General features: G+C 32.4%; 3 protein-coding genes across 3 annotated transcripts; 2 read left to right on the top strand and 1 right to left on the bottom strand.

Annotated features, from left to right (window-relative positions):
• The first annotated feature begins 1,678 nt into the window (after window positions 1-1,678).
• Window positions 1,679-8,174, top strand: LOC124829633 (uncharacterized). Its single transcript, XM_088114390.1, has 11 exons — window positions 1,679-1,836; window positions 1,926-1,994; window positions 2,172-2,326; window positions 3,132-3,419; window positions 3,819-3,948; window positions 4,645-4,752; window positions 4,864-4,966; window positions 5,052-5,177; window positions 6,927-7,114; window positions 7,232-7,359; window positions 7,908-8,174. The coding sequence occupies exons 2-10, from the start codon at window positions 1,942-1,944 to the stop codon at window positions 7,326-7,328; spliced, it is 1,248 nt and encodes a 415-aa protein (XP_087970516.1). The 5' UTR covers window positions 1,679-1,836; window positions 1,926-1,941; the 3' UTR covers window positions 7,329-7,359; window positions 7,908-8,174.
• Window positions 8,175-8,958: 784 nt separating this feature from the next.
• SYP81 (syntaxin of plants 81) lies at window positions 8,959-12,058 on the bottom strand. The gene is made up of 7 exons (XM_047303175.2): window positions 11,703-12,058; window positions 11,441-11,524; window positions 11,217-11,321; window positions 10,356-10,499; window positions 9,932-10,174; window positions 9,688-9,819; window positions 8,959-9,125 (listed from the first exon to the last, which is right to left on the bottom strand). Exons 1-7 carry the CDS (start codon window positions 11,778-11,780, stop codon window positions 8,982-8,984), a joined length of 930 nt encoding a protein of 309 aa, XP_047159131.2. The 5' UTR covers window positions 11,781-12,058; the 3' UTR covers window positions 8,959-8,981.
• Window positions 12,059-16,524: 4,466 nt separating this feature from the next.
• Window positions 16,525-18,631, top strand: LOC124829632 (uncharacterized). Its single transcript, XM_047303179.2, has 2 exons — window positions 16,525-16,891; window positions 17,003-18,631. Exon 2 carries the CDS (start codon window positions 17,292-17,294, stop codon window positions 18,222-18,224), a length of 933 nt encoding a protein of 310 aa, XP_047159135.1. The 5' UTR covers window positions 16,525-16,891; window positions 17,003-17,291; the 3' UTR covers window positions 18,225-18,631.
• The last annotated feature ends 386 nt before the right edge of the window (window positions 18,632-19,017 follow it).

Raw genomic sequence — 19,017 nt, 5'->3', positions numbered from 1 at the left:
CAATAATGTCCCAACTAGATTGTTAGGTTTATTAAGGGAGGAGTTCATTGGAAAAACAAATGAGATCTAAGTCCAACTATATAAAGGATTGTACTGATATAGAAATGACTCACCATTGAGAGAAAGATTGTTGAGAATTCAAGTATGAGTCTGAGTCCCATAGTAGATAAAAATGAAAAAAATGAAATACTATATAAGGGATAAGACCCTTTAACCTATTGTCTTGAGGTTTTTAATTGAGTGTGATATGAATTCCTTATATGATTAGTGTTGTGACCCTCATTAATAATCACACACATATATATATATATATATATATATATATATATATATATATTAACACATTTCAAAATTTTAGTTTCTTATTGTTTTTTATTCAATAACTTATTACTAATGAATTATTAAATTTTTGAAACAACTTTTATCATGTAAAATTAATATTATATGTAAAAAAATTATAACAAAAAAATTGAAAACCATTACACATAATATCGTACTCATATATTTAAGTACTAATTACTAATGCAGTTTACAAAAAAATTAACATAACAAATTCTAATTAAATTTTAATGATAATTAAAATGTTAATTCTCAAGTAAGCCGTCAAAAATTAATTTAATTTATTTTTTTTAAATTATTCATTTTTCAAATTAAATTTCTTTGATTTCCTCGTTAACATGGCATTTTCTCAAAACTTCCTCTTTTCTTTAGATTTTTTTTTTCATAATGTCACTTCAATATTACCAAATTAACTCAATAAATATAATTTTTTTGATTTAAATTATTTTACGTTATTGCAAAATATTTAATACCACTCACAAATTTATTGTTTTAAAACACGTTCTAAAATTTACTTTATTAATTTTTTCTTTATTTTATGCTTTTAATAAAAAATTATTAAATTAATTTTTATCATTTAAAATTAATATGATACTTAAATAATTATTAAAAAAATAAGAAACATCAACACATAATTTATTAATAAAACACACTGTGTTAACTACATTTCAAATCTCACTTTCATGTTCTAAATAATTTCATCCATAATTTCAAATAATTACTCTCTCTCTACTTAATGTGGGTTCCTAAAACATCACCCACTACACAACTTTCTTTTTCTTTTTACACACTGTATGACCAAAACAAAAGTAATAGCGTGTTTCTAATATTGTAAATAGATAGAGTATTATCATATAGAAGGTAGAAAAAAGAAGAAGAATGCAAGTGAAAGAAGATTTAATACAAGATGGAAAACAAATTAAATTAAAGAAAAATGATAGAAGTGAAACTTATTGAAAAGATAAAACTGATAGTTTTAAAATGGTACACTTAACTTCAATTTCTACATGGTGCTATTTGAGTTTTTGAAATGGAAGATGAATTTGAAAGTAAATCGTAATGATGGGTATTAAACGTAATTAAAACATAATTAAAACATAATTAAAACATAATTAAAACCATTACATTTTTATAATTAAACCATTACATTTTTATGATGGGTATTTGGATCCGGACCTGGACTATTGGATTCAACTAATGAAATGAAAAAGCCCAAGAGAAACTGGGTTCACTACATCTTATTCTGAACTACACCCTTGACTGAAGATCAACGGTTATGATTTCGGATGCATATTAGAAGTGTGATTTATGTTATACACTTGTGATCCGTGGATTTTTATCCAACTGTTACAATTAACTTACTTGTGAATTCGACTGCAGAGAATCTGGGTTCGGCGGACACTGCTCGGAATCAAATTCAATACTCTTTTTCTTTCAGTCTCTAATATTTTGTCGCAAAAATCCCTGTTCCAATTTCAATTCAAAACCCTTGACATTGTAATTGTACTTTAGGTTACCCTTTTATCTGTATTTCATAAAGTAAAACCCTTTCATCCTTTTCTTATTATCAGTATTGTTATTTTCAGGTCGAGTTTGCCCAAAATGCCGGACGTTCAGACCCTTGTCAATGATTTTGTGAACAAGCTCAAGAAACGGTAATCGCTTACTCCTCTCATACTTTTTGAGTTCAATGAATGGTGCATTAGGAGCCATCATGTGACTTTTGATGATTATGAGCTGTTTTTGTGATTTTCTGTATGCGAGTTTGATTTATTATTTATATATTGTTTATTTGTGATTTCTTATTTATTTATTTTGCTGAGTGATGCTAGTAAAATTGAAGGTTCACAGGCCACAGCAAAGCTCACAGCAGAGTTGCTCCGGTCTGTGATATCACAGCAGCGGGTGCCACACACAAACCAGGCCACAGCTCTGATTCATGCAGTAAGGGCTATTGGGGAGCAGCTTATTGCTGCCAATCCTGTTGGTATGTTAAGATTATTGTTTTTTATAATGTTTTTATAACTATAAATATGCATGTTAGAGATGTAATATATATAAGTGAGAACAACCTTGTTCCATAAACCAGCCTTTTAGTTGAATTAGTCTCAAATCCGAATACTAAGGTTGGATTGAAACCTATCCTAAATGGTTGTAGTTTGACCGACCGATATTAGGCCGCTCGCAGATGTCCAATTCTGCAAAATTGACATTTGATATGTCTAGTCATTGGTGTGAGAGGAGTATTTGGAGATCCTACATTCACCAGTCATACCGATAAGTAGTGTAAGTGCGAGGTAACACTCATTCCATAAACTAGCTTTTGAGATTGAGTCGGATCCTAACCCAAATTCTATGGATGCACTTTGTATTGATGGTGCATACTCATTAGGTGCATGACTAGGCCGAATAGAAGATCAAGGAAGCAAAACCACCTGAAGGATTTGGATTGACGGTGCATGACTCATTAGGTGTCAGTAGAGAAGTTTGTTACAGCTGTCAATTACCTTTTATTCCATTTTGCATGTTGCAGATACCTTTTCCTGTTGTTACCATGGTGGAGAGCCAATGACTGGCCATTGTAATTAGTTTAAATGCCACCATCATGAATGGAAGAAGGTGGCCAAAAATCAAATTTGTTTTTTATTTAGTCAGAGGAGGTCCTTGTTCTCAAAGTCAAGGAAATATATTTGTGCCCCTATCAGTCACTTGCAGAAGTCTATTGTGATTTGGCAAATATTAAGATTGATCTATTGTTTGCCTTTCATGACATGTACTGTATGTGATTGCAGAGCTAGCCGTGGGAAATATTGTGAGGCGTGTTCTGCACATTATAAGGGAAGAGGATCTTTCCCTTGCAACAGCTGCTATGGCTGGTTTGGGGGTATCAGCTGCAAGTGACGAAGAAGATGATGAGGAGCGAGACGAAAACCCTGTATTATCTGCTGCTGCTGTAGCAGCTGCTGCTAGAAGTACATTACGTCCGCCGTCATTACAAACTCTTCTAGAGGATACGTCTGATTCAGTTGCCGCTCCCCACACATCTTCCTCTGGGGGTGAATCTGACGGGAGAAGTAGATGTGAGGATGACACTTGACTATTGAGATTTTTATAACTTCTGTAATATTTTCAAGATATTTTTCTTTTGCTTCTTAATAAAAAAAGGGTTTTGGTTAGTCATGGTTAAATGCAATAAAGTAGTCAATTTTGTTTTTATTTCTTCCTTTTGAATGCAAAAGTCCATGCTAGACTAATGATTTTGTTATTTTTTATGCTTTTGGCTGATGCGTAAAATATTCTCATTTTCTCAAATTTTTTAAGATATTAGAATACTTGATTGATTTTTTACTGTTTGTTTATTTGTTAATCGCTGTGAATAATTTATAATACCGTTTCCTTCTTGTGTGACATTTGATGATGAAATATTTGTTTTTGTTTTGGTGTTTAATTGCATGTCTTTTTGTTTTCCTTTTCTGCAGCTATTGAGAAAGGTTCAAGAGTTAGGAAGTTGAAACATGATGTCATTGAAGCAGTTAATGAACTAATTCAAGACATATCTACTTGCTATGAACAAATAGCTGAGCAGGCAGTGGAGCACATTCACCACAAGTTTGTTTCCCATGAAAATAATCTAAATATATATTATTTATGTTTAGATACTTTAAATTACTTGTCTGAAAACATATTATACATGCTTTACAAAATCCGAATTGTTCTGTGACTCCGAATAACTTGCATCGAAACTTTTATATATTTACAGACCATATTTTGAGTGGACAATGCTCCAGTAGTCTTGCTATTTTATTCGGGAGCAATCCCAAGACTTGTTCTGGTGTAAATGGGTATTTGTATAAAGGGTTCCGATATCCAAGAGTTATTCTCTTAATGGAGCATTGAAAGATTTTATTTCCTTAGTCGACTATTCTTAATTAAAGCCTTAACAGCAAAAAGTACATTATAACTATTTCTAGATGTTCTGATGAATAATTACAAACTAAGGCGTTAGTTGTTATTTATAACCATTGTATTACAGGCAATGCATACATTACTGGTTAAAATAACCAGTAATCTACACTACTGGTTAAAATAACCCCTTCTTAATCTACACTACTGGTCCATACATTTTCCTTATATATTTTTATTTTTTTCTGATATTCTTGGTATCTTAAAATAACCAAGGCAATGGTTCTTCTTTTGATTTTAGCTATCATGTCTTGATATTAGGATTTTTTTTCTTGTTTAGACAGAGTCAAGTCTTGTATTGTTTTTTCTTATCTCTTCCACTGATATTTGCATGTTTTTCAGTGAGGTAATTTTAACGTTAGGCAGCTCAAAAACAGTTTTGGAATTTCTTTATGCTGCGAAGGAAAAGCAAAGATCATTTAAGGTCTTTGTTGCTGAAGGTGCCCCAAGGTTTGTAGTACTGGCTATCCAACATTTGCATTGAATGATCGTGATTTACTATTAATAAAGTTGTTTAAATATTCCATTAGACCATTTAATGTCGACTGTGTGTGCAATCAGATACCAAGGACATATCCTTGCAAAAGAATTGGCTGCCAGAGGCTTACAGACCACAGTAATTTCTGATTCTGCCGTTTTTGCATTGATTTCCCGAGTGAACATGGTATCTAAAAATCCTGGCATACATTTTGGAATCAATTAAGACTCCTGTACTGACGTTAAGTTGATTTGAACGTGCCATTTTATAGGTCATAGTTGGAGCTCATGCTGTCATGGCTAATGGTGGAGTTATTGCCCCAGTTGGGTTAAATATGGTTGCACTTGCAGCTCAAAGGCATGCTGTTCCATTTGTTGTACTTGCTGGGAGTCACAAGGTCAGTTCTTAACATGTAATAACTTTGTGCCCTCACATCTGGCATGTTCTTAGGAAACAGGAATGCTTTTGACTTCTGATGTTTCTATAATTTACTTCCTTTCCTGTTCTGTTTAACTTGGAAAGAGGATGACAGGTTATTGTGAAATTCTTGGGTGAGGCAGAGAATACGAATTATTTTTTGCACATATGGACTCGAGAATTAGTTGTTGATAGCAATCAGTACAAAGTAGAAGAGATAAAAGAAATTCGTGTATTTTTGCTCACTCTGTCCAAACATTATAGAGGGGAAGAACCACTCACTAATCGTGATACAATGACCAAAGTCCCAAATTCCACCTTTTGTCCTCCCTCCAACACGTGCTCACCTCCCCTCTATATTCTCCCCTTCTCTCTCTTCAAAACAAAAAAATATTCGTCACCTGATCCCACCTCCAGCTCACCTGCCACTCAGCAATTCTGCTAAGATCCCAATCATTGGGTGTGTGCTGGTGGACCCCACAAGATAGGTTTCCACTTCTTCCGTTCACACACCTTACTGAACTCCCACTTTGCCCTTTTTCCTTTAAACTTATACTTGTATCAGTTGTTAATGGATTGGATAATACATACAGCCTATACATTTATAAATTGGAATATCATAATAAAAAGAATACATAGTCAATGTAGTATTTTGAATGGAAAATGTTTTTTTAATAACTTTTTTTGACAACTTTTTTACAACCGCTTATGTGGTAGTTCGTGATTGGTTTGTTTCAAATATACAGACCAATAAAATAGTGACACATAGTCTATTGTCAAAAAGTTGTTATAGTATCATGGTCCATTTTGAATTTGTTTCACCGAAGTTTCAAAATGAATAGCCAAACAATTCTTGTGAACCAAATATCAGGCAAAAGAAGTATAATGAGTTTAAGTAAAAAATTATATGGATCCATGACACTAGTTTTAACTTCTGCATCTTTTTGTTCTTTAACCCAAAATGGATGATAGAAATAGTTTACAAGCTATGAACGGTCAATCCATAATGTTCAAATACATGTTAGTCCCTGTTTTGGCTATTTAGACAACTTATTCATCAGAAGGGTATTGAGGAAGAGATGAATACAAAATCTTTGGATGACTTGGGATTTGGTAATGTATTTGTATAAATACAAAACCTTTGAAATATACATCTAAACTAAATAGCTTGTAATTTTTTTAGCCATTAGTTTAAAATGATGTTACTGAATTTTTTATTCTGATGTGGTCTAATTTCTAATGTATAATATGGACCGTAATTATTCCATATCTACTAGTTTTGGAGAAGTTCTCTCTTAAAAAAATTTGCATTATCTGAAAATGAAGGTACTGAGCGTCAATCAATTTTTAGAAGATCTTTAATTATACTTCTGTTGACTGCACAGTGTATTTATCCCTAATGAGAGAATTTGTAATTCTGAAAATTTGAAAATAATTTGTTTGATGATAATGAAATAGTTTTCTCCATTAATATTAGTAATAATGTACTATACCCCGATGCTTTCCATTAATTGCTTTTATTAAGGAAACTTTGATAATATTACTGATATTAAGTTCAAAGTCCAAGTTGTGATAATATTACTAATAATGTACTATACCCCCATGCTTTCCATTAATTGCTTTTAAGGAAACTTTGATGCCATTTAAAAAATAGTTTATGATCTCCCTCACCATCTCAGTTTCCAACACTTTTTGGCATTTGCTGAAAATTGCTATATTTTGTTGACAGTTGTGTCCTTTGTATCCACACAATCCTGAAGTCCTTCTTAATGAACTGAGATCCCCGTCTGAGCTACTTGACTTTGGGGAATTCTCAGATTGCATGGACTCTGCAAGCGGTGCTGGTTCTCTTCATGTTGTCAATCCAACCTTTGATTATGTGCCGCCAAAATTTGTTAGTCTATTTATTACTGACACGTAAGTTAGACTCAAATTGATCGGAAAAACTTCCTTTTTTTTGTCATTGACCACAGAAAATTAGTGTCCTAATCGGTTTCCTTTTCTGCACTCACCTGACTGGAAATTACTTCTCAGGGGAGGGCACAACCCGTCATATATGTACCGGCTCATAGCTGATTACTATTCAGCTGATGATTTGGTGGTGAAACGAAGACCTATTACAGGGAGTTGAGTTCAGTTACCCCAAATTTTGTCCTATAAGTGTAAGTAAGCAATTAAATATTTATGTATGTACTTCTGTTTATTATTATTTGTGTCTCTGTCACTGTTGTATTTGGTTGAGATTTCTTGTGAAACAACTGTGTAATTTCTGAATTTTTTTATTTATTTATTATGTATAGAAGTTGAATTTAGATTTTCTACTGAGTTTATAGTATTATTCTTTTGCTGTGTTTTCAAAATATACTTATTTGATATTTTAAAATATATTAAAAATATTTTTAATAAATATTAAAATCAATGTATTTTAAAGACACAATAGAAGAACATTGCAAACAACCCAGTTAAGGATTTAGACTCGTAGAGGTTGGTATTTGTGCAACAGTCAATATTATGATAGACTAATATACTATCAGGCTTATAGAGATGGTAGACATTAATTGTTATCTTTCGTTTATTTTTATTAAATTTAAAAATACCCGTATAATGAACATTATGAAACCATAAAAGATTTTTGAAGCAACATTTGTAATAGTTTTTTCTGTTTTAAAGGAAACTTCTATTCAATGACATTTGGGTGGTTCATTTTCAGGTTGTAGGTGCTCTGTGTGATGAACCATGAGTTAGAGACCATGCTCACATTTGTGCAGTTGAAAATGAACCTAGCTTAATTCTGAGAATTGAGTTGGAAAAATTGTACGCCATGGAAATGATATGGAAAATACCGAGTGAAATTAAGTTTTTGTGGTTGTTGACTTCGTCAATAAAAAAAAAAAAACTTGATTTAAGTTTCCAGTACAACAATATCTTGTACATTTTGTTTCCTCCTAAAGAAATGATAATTGTATTTTTGGCCTCATATTCAACATATACTTTGTTATTTGAAAATATGGTTATGATGGTGACATCTAGTTTTCATATCGAAAAAAAAGTTTTTTTTATGTTCATTGTTGTGAAGTGGAATAATCTCTCAACTATTTAACATAATACTGGTGATTTTTTTCATGGTCAATTTATTTTACATATTGAGCTTTTTTAATATCAAATTAAATTATCATTTGTTTTTCTTTTTGTTAATTGGTCCTAGAAGAAATTGTAGATTCTTCAATTAATAGTAACACTTTTAATTAACATTATCTTTAAGGAAACAGTTATAAATTAACAATCCTTCCATTTTATTAGGAAGTATATGGAGAATAACAAATGATAGTCACTATATTTACGTAGTTTCTACAGTAGTATGGACATTAATTCAATTCATATCTTTTCATGTGTCAAGCAACGATACCTTCAGTTTTAAACATTTTGAACAGTTATATAACAGGTTCAGTTAAGAATTCTTTAAGATGTCCGGCAGATTGATTGATTTAAACGAAAAGAAACAATAATTTTTTATCCCTCACTTTCCTTTTATCTCTCCAAATTTACAAACCAAATAAAATATTCATCATTCTCTCTCTTCCTACAAAACAGTAGGGAGGTCTCCTTTTGTAATTCCCTTCATAAATTGATCACTAAAATTATTTCTCCAATAACCAAATACATCGCATCTAGAAAAAGATGCCTTCCTTGGGGTAAAAACAGATATTGACAGCAATAGGGAAAAGCGAGAGAGGGCAGAGTTTCTATAAGAAGATTCACTGTGCTAGCAGAAAACCAAATGCATTTAACTATACCAATCAAGAAAGAGGATTGAAAAAGTAAGCACAAATAGAAACAGTAAAAGAAATGTCCTGCTGCTGCTATTCCGCTGAATGGCCTGTGAGAGTTCTTTGTTACCGAGCTCAACATTCTTAGTGGCTTCAATAGCCTGTAAAAGCCAGCAGAAGCACGATTATATTTCTTAGAAATTGGAAATGCAACTATTTTTAAGCAGAATAAAACAAATTACAAGCACTGTGGTGCACTACCTGTGAAAAATATTATACCTTAACGATTTTAATTAAAACACAAAATGTGGATATCAGCATTATTAGGTGTATAAAATATTGACTATTCATTGTAATTACGGAAATTTTAGTTTTCTTGGAGTTCTTGCCTATTGGGGGTTATTTTTGATAAATTTGTTTCAAGATTTTAGTCACTTATTATTATAGGGACAACAAGTTTTGCATACTATTAAGATAGCTGATTACTAAGATTTGCAGATTTAGCCTTGAATTTGAGATGAATCAATATACCAAATCCTATTTTTATATACGTGACCTATTTCCATTCCTGTTCTACACTAATTCCAGTTTCACATTACTTGGCTATACTTGGAAGGTGGGTTAATGACGGGGGGTGGGCAGTATAGACATGATAGATGGCAGCCTTCATGTGTTCCCAAAAAACAAGAAAACAGGGGGGAAAAATATGATATGTTATCTAACCTGCTCATAAAGATGCTCAATTTGCTGAGCTTGCTGCAAAACATGAGTAGACATGAGGTGATTTAGTGCAGACATTTCCACCATCTTAGTTTCGGTTTCTTGAACTGTATCGAGAAGATTAGTCAATTCCACCTACAGGAAAAGAAACAATGGCAAAGGGTTAGTCACAAGAATCTAAAATCTTCAATTAAACAAACGACAGAATAAGACCTACAGAAATTCATAAAGAATTTGATTTTTACACCTGCAGGGCACGTGTTTCATCGTCCAAGAGTTGTTGCTGAACTCGTAGAGGCTCAGCACGTAACTCTTCAGGTTCTCTGAGGTCCATGCCATCTGGTTTTGAGGTTTCTGCAGAATCTTTTCTGGTTACACGGTTAAGTTTTCTCCGTGGTATTGCTTTATTAATAGCATCCTGGAAGCGTACAGCTCTTAGCTGATCAAACTGTGCAGTGACTGTATGGAGTCTCTCACTTAAAATTAGAACCTAAAATTGGCCCCAAGTAAACGTTAGCATACAAAAAAGTAAATAGCCATCTCAATTCATGAACTTGTTAGTATTCAGATAACATTATCAAGCATACATTCTGGCATAAGGGATCATACAACTGCTCAACCCACATACGTAACTAATAACTGAAAAATCAACAAGCACAAGATGTCCTCACCACCCCATGTTTGTGGGCAATCACGTCGGCATTAGATTTTGTAGTCGCAATGCCAAGCCAACCTTTGGAAGTTTCCTCTTCTTGATTTATACTATTCTTAAGAATATCAATTTGTTCCTGGCATGTTTTAATAAAAGTACTAACCTGCACCAAATTAATTACAATATTATAGTAAGTGATAAGCAAAACTGATGCTATACGATTGAGATATCATTCTTTGACTCAAAAACACAGAAAAGGCTAATAAAAATTATATACGCAGGTAAAGACCAAATTGCTTGGCAGGCTTAAAATAAGTTCTATCTATATATTGTTTTGAGCTGTGAACTTTGAAAGAATGGTGTGAACAGCAAATACAAAAAAAAAAAAACAGCCTTTGAAAATTCAACTATGCACTGATGTGTGAGAACCCCTACGGAAGGAAATAAAAATGAGAGAACCAATGTGATTAAATAATGATAGTGCTAGCAATGAAAAATAAAATTAATACCAGCCTAAGAGGGAACCATAAACGAATAACACGTTAGTCCCAAACATATATATCCTAATCTATTCTATCACTCGCTTCTTCATCAGTTTCTTGCTATTGGTAATTTCTCTTTCTATTGGATGTTTCTTCCCTTAGACAACATGTATAAAGGAACAGACTTCACCGACCAAATCGCAAGGCTGCTCAAGTAAACTAACTCATGTCTTATCATGTACAGCACAGTGGTGAGAAAGCTCTAAATCATCAATGCCAGCCAACAACAAGTATGAAATCAAGCCTAAGGAGAAACACCACACTATTGCCAATAAGTACTATTTTCCAATCATCAAACATGACACCAGAATACTCTTAAAACCAGAATCCCAGCTTACTTCATGCTCGATGCTATCTCTTTCCTTTTCTGTGGTGCGATGCAGATCCGTGTAGTCCTTTCTGTGCTTCAACAAAAACTGATCGAGCTCTCCAATACTCTCCAGCTAAAAACAAAGACCAAGAAAAAAAGTTAACATCACATAAAATTAGCACAGCACATAACTACAACCATGAATAAATTAATCTAGCTCACTGAAAAGAACAATTTGAAAGCCGAGTTTACCGTCTTCAATGCGGCTTTGGAAAACGGAGACCTTTGCGGCGGTTTATGGATGATGAAAGATGCCATAATAGACGCTACTTTAGCCTGCCAAGCGAATTCCATCACAGTGAGATTAGAAACCATTCAATGCTCAAATCAATAACCAATTACAATCAACACGTGTTCATAAACCCTATTTACCCAAACCCAAATGTAGCATTTTCACACACTAGAAAAATTAACGATTTGAATAATAAAGATCGCAAAATTGTGAATGGCGAACCTCGTCATAGCCCAAAGAGTGAGCGGTGCGGCGCACGGTATCTTTGAAATCCTCGGTTCTGTCCCTCGCTTTTACCATCTCTCAATTACGATCGATCAATGGGAATTCAGAAAGAAGCAAAGGAACCGAGATATCGTGCGACGCGATATGATGATAGGATACAATACGATACGATACGATTCAACGAGTTCCAATTTCAAACTTGAAAGGACTGTATGGTGTAGTTGTGCTTGAAAGAGTGAAATACAGGTAAATGGGTCGGAGAAGGACGCTGAAGGAAGCTCTGCGAAACCTAAACAAAAGGAAGAAGAAGAAGAAAAGAAGACGAAGACGATGCTTTTGTGAGATCTAAACGACTCGTTTCACTCCATGGAAAATGTTTTTCCTCTTATTTTCAATATTTTTATTCAATATTTTTTTTTGCAGATATAGTCAATTTAACTAGCTTGTTTAAACTTAAAATAAATATTTTTAAAACTGATAGTTTTTTCAAAAATAATTTATTTGAAAAATAAATATAATTTTTAATTAAATAAGAAGATTATTTGTCTTTAGCAAATATAAATTTTTATTTGTCTTTAATACAAATTCATTAAATATTTGAGTGTTCATATTTTTTTAGGGACATGACCTTATTTATTCTTACGATATTTTAGTGACATCAATTATAAAATAAAGAAATTAATGACACTATTTAGTTATCTGAGTAACTTTTATTATCTCTTATTGTTTAAAAATCAGATCAATGCAATGAATTTGAGCTAATAATAAAAAGTTTATCAGACTATACATTTTCTAACTATTTCTTAAATTTTAGACATTTAATATGAACATTACCTTATAATAGTAGTAGTTAAACCGAATTAAAGTAGGAAGAATTCCCAAATTCGTTGATGTTGTTATCTTGAACCAAAAATTAATTATTACTTTTAAATAGTTTTCAGTAAACTAATTAATATTTTATTATTGTTATTTTTAGTTTATGTAAAAAAATTACTTTCTAGGAAATCTATGATGATAAACTATAATAATTATAAAAATGATGTAGTAGAAATTAAGTTTCATATTACCTTCCCTGAGTAAAATTAATTTTTTTTTCTTATTTAGTAAATTTAAGATTAACTAAACTGAAACGAACCCTTCTCCCTATACCTCCTAATTCGCTCTCATAATTACATGAATACTCTTCCGCTTGCACCGTTTTTGCGAGAATTAATAATAGTTAATGATGCATTAATCATTGTTTCCTTTTTCACCTATCAATATAATAAATTCATTATACATTCCCCTCATTTTCAAAACACACTCAACATACTTTTTTCTTCTTTGTTCTTGTTTGTTTTTGTTTTTACTTGTATTCATTCTGGTAGTGGTCCCTATGCTCGTTGGTGGCCCCAGTGGTGGTGTGGTGTCCCAGTGTGTTGTGCTGGAGCTTAAAAGACTTCGTTCGAAGCGAGTTTTAAGTTAAAAATCTTTAACTGAACTTCAAAGTTTGGTTAAGGCTTCATTGGCGTTAGTTGAGGTTTTATCACAATTTGAAGCATGACGTGAGTTTAACTTACATTCGAACGCCGGTTAAGGCCTTGTCGTTTTTAAAAATGCGACCGAGACCTTAACTAGTTTTCAAACACTGACGAGACCTTAATCGTGAAGTTCGATTAAGGTATCTAAGCCTCCATTCACGCCAATCAAACTGGAATTTCACATAAATCCAAACAAATGACATGCATACGCTTTACATATAATTCAATCATACAATTCAATCCAATTTCTACTTCAATCCATATATACATGCACTAAAATTCAATGCAAACGACAATACATGCAACAACATTCAATGGAAACGAGAATGGAAACAAGCATAGAAAGAAAGACCAACATTTAGTGCATGCAGAGACGAGATCCAAACACCACCACACCACCAGCACAAACGCGATTTACAAAGGATGAGAAAGAACAACACCGCGACAAACGACAAACAGCCTGCCAAAGATGAGCGCAACATAGAGATGGCGAGGGATGACTTCGAAATGTAGCGAGAAAGAGTCACAATGGAGGCACGAGATTGATATGAGATGAAAGAGGGAGTTGCGCAAGATGAGATGCACGAAGGGAGGAAGGAATCACATAGTGAAGGAGGGTTTGGGGAGGAAGGCGCGAGAGAGGATTTTAGTCGAGAGAAGTGGCTCTTAGGAGGTGTAGGGTTTTGGTTTTAAATTTTGGAACATAATCTTGGTAAAAGATTCTTTCTGTTTTTATGTAATGTGTATAGCTGCAGATTTTGAGAAGGTTATTATGGATATTTTGGAGGTAAGAAGTGTGAACTAAATCGGGAGGTTTATTTAATATAATTGTTGTAAAAGTATTATAATTTTGGCTTAATACCTCTTTTGGTCCCTCAAAAGAGAGATTTATTGACCGTGATTGACCGTGATTGACATTTATTGACCATCCTTACTGTATCGATAACATTTCTTATGGCCTTGTTAATTATATAATTAATTCACAATACATATATGGTAGAAAATAAAGTCACATTCGTGGTTCATTAGAAGTAGTCTTTGAGGAGCGCAGAAAATAGGAAAATGTGTGCTTGGGTAAGTCATCCAAAGTTTTGTTTAGAGTTTTCTGGAATTTGGTTTTCGGAGGTTTTAGGTGGCTATGGATGAGGCTCGATTTGTGCTTTTTAGGTCTCTGCGGTTTCTTGCAGGTTTAGAAGGAGGAGATTTGGGTTTCTTTAGGTCTATGTGATTTGGGTTTCTTTAGGTCTCTGCGATTTGGGTTTCTTTAGGTCTCTGCGATTTGGTTTTCTTTAGGTCTCTACGATTTGGGTTTCGCCATTTTGTTTTTTGAGTTTTTTTGAAAGTCTGGTGGAAAAGATGATGGTGGTTTTTTGGTTTGGTTGGAGTGACACATGGAGGAGGAAAATGTGATCTGGTTGTTGGGAAGAAATTGGTAGCCTTAGCGGTGGTCTGAGGTGTTGACGAGGGCGATTTGTGGCTCTAACATTTTTGGAGGTAGAAGATAAAGCTGATGTGACAAGCAATTTGTTTTTTTTAAATTCAAAATTGATACGTTATATTGCCTCAGTGTGCCACGTATGAGAAAAAGAGGACAACTCATTAAGTTTTGGCTAAGGAGGCAACTGCACCCTTAAAATTTTGATACCGTAACAAAAAAGAATTAACTTAACTCGGTTTTTTAGAAGTTGGGACCACTTCGAACTTTTTAACAATAAGTCACTATTACTATTTTATTAAATTTATTGATCCGTTTAAATTTATTTAAAAAAATATTTAAAACGCACATGTAAGTTCACGAGCTTGTAAAAAAGTTATTAAAAAAAATTGTTAAAATAAATATTTTTCAATCTTTAATATTTAAAATAGTTTTAGCCAAAATAGCCTAGGGAATAATTTAAAAAACAATAATATATAAATAAAAATATTAAATAAATTTGACCATCCATCTTAATGAATATAAAAATGATTAACTTTAGCACCTCGAAATCACACCAAACACAACAGATCCTAATTAATGGAAAACATAGACATGATAAAATATTTAATGTTTTTAGACCAAATTTTAACATGAATTAAATTAAAGTTTGATAAACGGATTTCAGTTACAGTTCTGCAAATGTAACCTTCCTTTTCGCAAATCTTAAAGCTGAGTCGTCAACAAAAGAAAAACAGAGAAAACCAGAAAAACAGAGAAAACCAGAAAGAGAAAAGAAGAAAGAAGGAATTTGTATTGACTGGACCCACCAATTTGTTTTCCTTTTTCTCATTTTCTATGATTTCATCTAAAAGGTTAGAAAATAAATACATACTTTGTTTTCTACTCACTAACGTTACAAAGTAGCTGAAGTTTCAATCTTCAACAAAACCAAATTAATTAACACTCACAGTTTTTAATAAAATATTAATGACTTTTTAATTTATTTCAAAATGAATTACATTGATGCTTATATTTACACTAATAACTTTTTTTTAAATCAATTTATTTCTTAAGAAAAAAGAAAACTTAGCATTTAATATAAACTATAAAAAATGTCTTAGTGACATGTGTTGGAAATTGATTTGCTTTGATTTTGTTGAAAATTTTCTATTTAAAACAAAACCTTAAAAATTCTAATGAACTATGTCAATGTAAAAGAAATAATTAATTTTATATAAGGGTTAAACAGTCTTATTAAGAATTGAAATGACAATAATATTTTAATAACTTTCCATAACAACTTAAAAAATAATATGTAATTATTTTATTGACCCATTTAAATTTATTTTGAAAAGATATTTTAAACAAATCAATTAAAAGCCATATGTGAAAATTGTAAAAAAAATTACAAAAAAGAAATTGTTAAAAAACATTTTCTAAGTTGAAATTAGTTTTTCTTTAAAATTTTGATTTAATTTAGTTATTTGTTTTTAGAATTGTGTGAATTATTTTAATTAAATTTGTTAAATTTATTTTAAGTTTAACGAGTTTTTTAATTAACATTAAAGAAAAATTGTGTTAAACAATATAAATAACTCAAATATTATTATAAAATATTAAATAAACTTAATAAAATTTAGTTAAAAAAACTAAATTAAAATATTTCTGAAATAAAAAAATTAAATTATATTAAAATTTTAAAAATACACTAATTCTATTTTTCACTCAAGAATAAAAACATATTTAATTTTTTTTACATAATTTTGTTATATGTTTCAATCATTTGAAAAGATGTAAGTTGAAGTGAACGGTGAAAAGGCGAAGAGAGAGCGTTGGGTGAGAGAAAGAGAAACAAGATTTTGAGCATCATTGTGGAGTCAAATTCAACATCAGTTACTTTCCAGCATGTCATCAGAAGCTGCTTCTTTGGTTTCCTTGTTGTATCCACAACAAACAAAATTCACAACTTCCAAACAAAAATATAATATAGACTCATTGGTATGTTACTTTTTGGTTACCTTAGACTTTCAAACGCTGCTTATTTATTACAACATTTGTTTCTACGTCCCCTTCACTTCCCCCTCCACACTCTATAGTAAATGCTTTCTGCACAAAACGGCATGAATCTCAATATCTGCTTTGAACCAGTTTCTCTGTGCTCTGTGCTTCCTTGAGTTTTCGCCTTTGCATGCAGCTCTGCTCACTCCATCAGTGATAACTTTTTTACCTGAGATTAAAAGATCAAAAGGGTATGTGAGTTCACCTTGGTATCTGTAATTTGGTGTCTGACAGGTTTTACGTTTTTTTTTTCGTATCATTTTTCACTCAGAAATGTTCATTTCTTTACCCCTTTAATGCAGGACTTATGTTTTTGGGTTTCAATGCTTTGGGGCTCTTATAGTTGATACAAGTAAGAGTTATTCATAGTTATTGTGCCACTTTTGGCTTCTGTACTACAAATTCTTGGTCATTCTGTTGTTTTATGTTTTATTTACTTTTTGTGTTTTGCTTCTTTTTGGTTCTGGTTTAGAATACTGCTAATAGTGATTTTACTATACTTGAATAGTATTATTACCTTTGGTGAAGTTTCGGTGAAGGATATTTGTTAAAAAAATATCAGGCATTCCAAGAGAAATTCGACAAAAAGGAATGGAATGTAAGAGAGGAAAAGAGAAGGTTCCAGCCAAAGCAAAAAACGTAAAAACATCAAGGAAAATTAGAATTGTGTACACTGACCCTGATGCTACAGATTACTCAAGTCAAGAAGAAGAAGAAGAAGAAGAAGATGATGATAAGTTGTTGAGAAATGGCTATGAGGTAAGTGGTTGCTCCAAGCGGGTTGTGAAGGAAATCTTGCTTCCATGCATGCAAAGCAAGTTACAAGAAGAGAATTCATCACAAGATGTAAACAGTGAAAAGATGAAAGCAAGTCCAATCGATTTTTCAAGTGGGAGGATGAGGAAACCATCAAGCGTGTACAAAGGTGTTCAACGTAGGAAATGGGGGAAGTATGTAGCAGAAATCAGAGACCCTATTCAAGGGGTGAGAGTGTGGCTTGGTACATTTGATACCGAACAAGAGGCTGCCATGGCTTATGAGAGAAAGAAGAATGAGTTTGAAAGGTCGAGAAAAAGGGATGCAGTGGCTTTTGACAGTTCCAAAGAAGTGTTGTTTCATGCATCTCCATCGTCAGTGCTTGATGTCTGCACTACAAAAGCTTCACTAGATGTTAGTGATCTGAATGATTCAGTCAAAGAAAATTTCAATGTGGAAAAGGTTGGTGAAGGAGGAGGCACTGATGTGGAAGTGGAACCAGTCAACAGTGAAGATAATTCAACACAACTTTTGCTGGAGGAGCCAGTTATGGCATCATTGTTTGGATATGATGGTTTCTATTTGGATGAAGCAGAGAAAAGGGGAATTCTGCTTGATAATGAGTTTCATAATTTCTTGGACAATGACTTCAAAGGTGGTTTTATGTGGAATGTGGAACATGGGGAAGCCACTGTCCTTCCCCCTGTGGACAGTTCTTTTGATGAGTTAGCTTGGATTGATGAAACTCTAGATTGGGAAAGCTCGTGAAATTTTTTATTCACTTGTTTGGACCAGTTTTTGCATTAGTTTTTCTGAAACAATTTTTTTTTCATGAGTCAAAATTATTATGTATAACTTACAATTAAAAGTTTAGATAGGTGAACTTCTATAAATTACTTTATTCATAAGTTGATTTTGATTTAAGAAAAAAACTATGGTTTTTACTTTTCTTTTATAGAAGAAGTTTATGCAGAAACTCGTTTAAACAGGTTACTGGGTGCAGTTATTATGGAGTATATAGGTTAACAAAACGAGTTTTAGCATATTGCATTTTAACTGTTGAGACTTGAGGCTTTGTTTCCATTGTGAAGAGCTCTTGAGAATTTTGCTGCAGATTGGAGAAACCGTTTTGTAGTTTTTCAATTTTGTTAAGAAACTAAATCTGTTTCATATTTTCTTCAGTGTGTCCTAATGTCTTTGATCTATTTCCTTCTTGCTTATTATATCCACTTTGAAAAGACATTGCTCCTGAGTGTGTACTTTATTTGGTTTTGGCTACTGTTATTGCATGGAAAATCAAAACAAAAAGAGAATGCCAAAGTAAAGTTAAAAGCAAAAGCATTACAATTGCAAAGAATAAATGTTCCCCGCATGAAAAATTTAGCTACTATTTTCCCCCAACACATAAGCACAAAAAATTAATTAAGCACGGATCATTTGAAAATATCCTTGTTTATTCCTGTTCTGCTCGTGGGGTGTCTGTCTGACAACGAGAATAAAGGAGAAAAAAAAAATCCAACTTCAAAAATATTAGAAAAAATATATAAAATTTTCAATTATG

This window comes from Vigna umbellata, chromosome 4, assembly GCF_029865625.1.
Source record: "Vigna umbellata cultivar VRB3 chromosome 4, Vumbellata_1.0, whole genome shotgun sequence".
Lineage (NCBI taxonomy): Eukaryota > Viridiplantae > Streptophyta > Magnoliopsida > Fabales > Fabaceae > Vigna > Vigna umbellata.
Note: the sequence above shows the minus strand (reverse complement) of the source record. Positions and strands in the feature narration are given on the sequence as shown.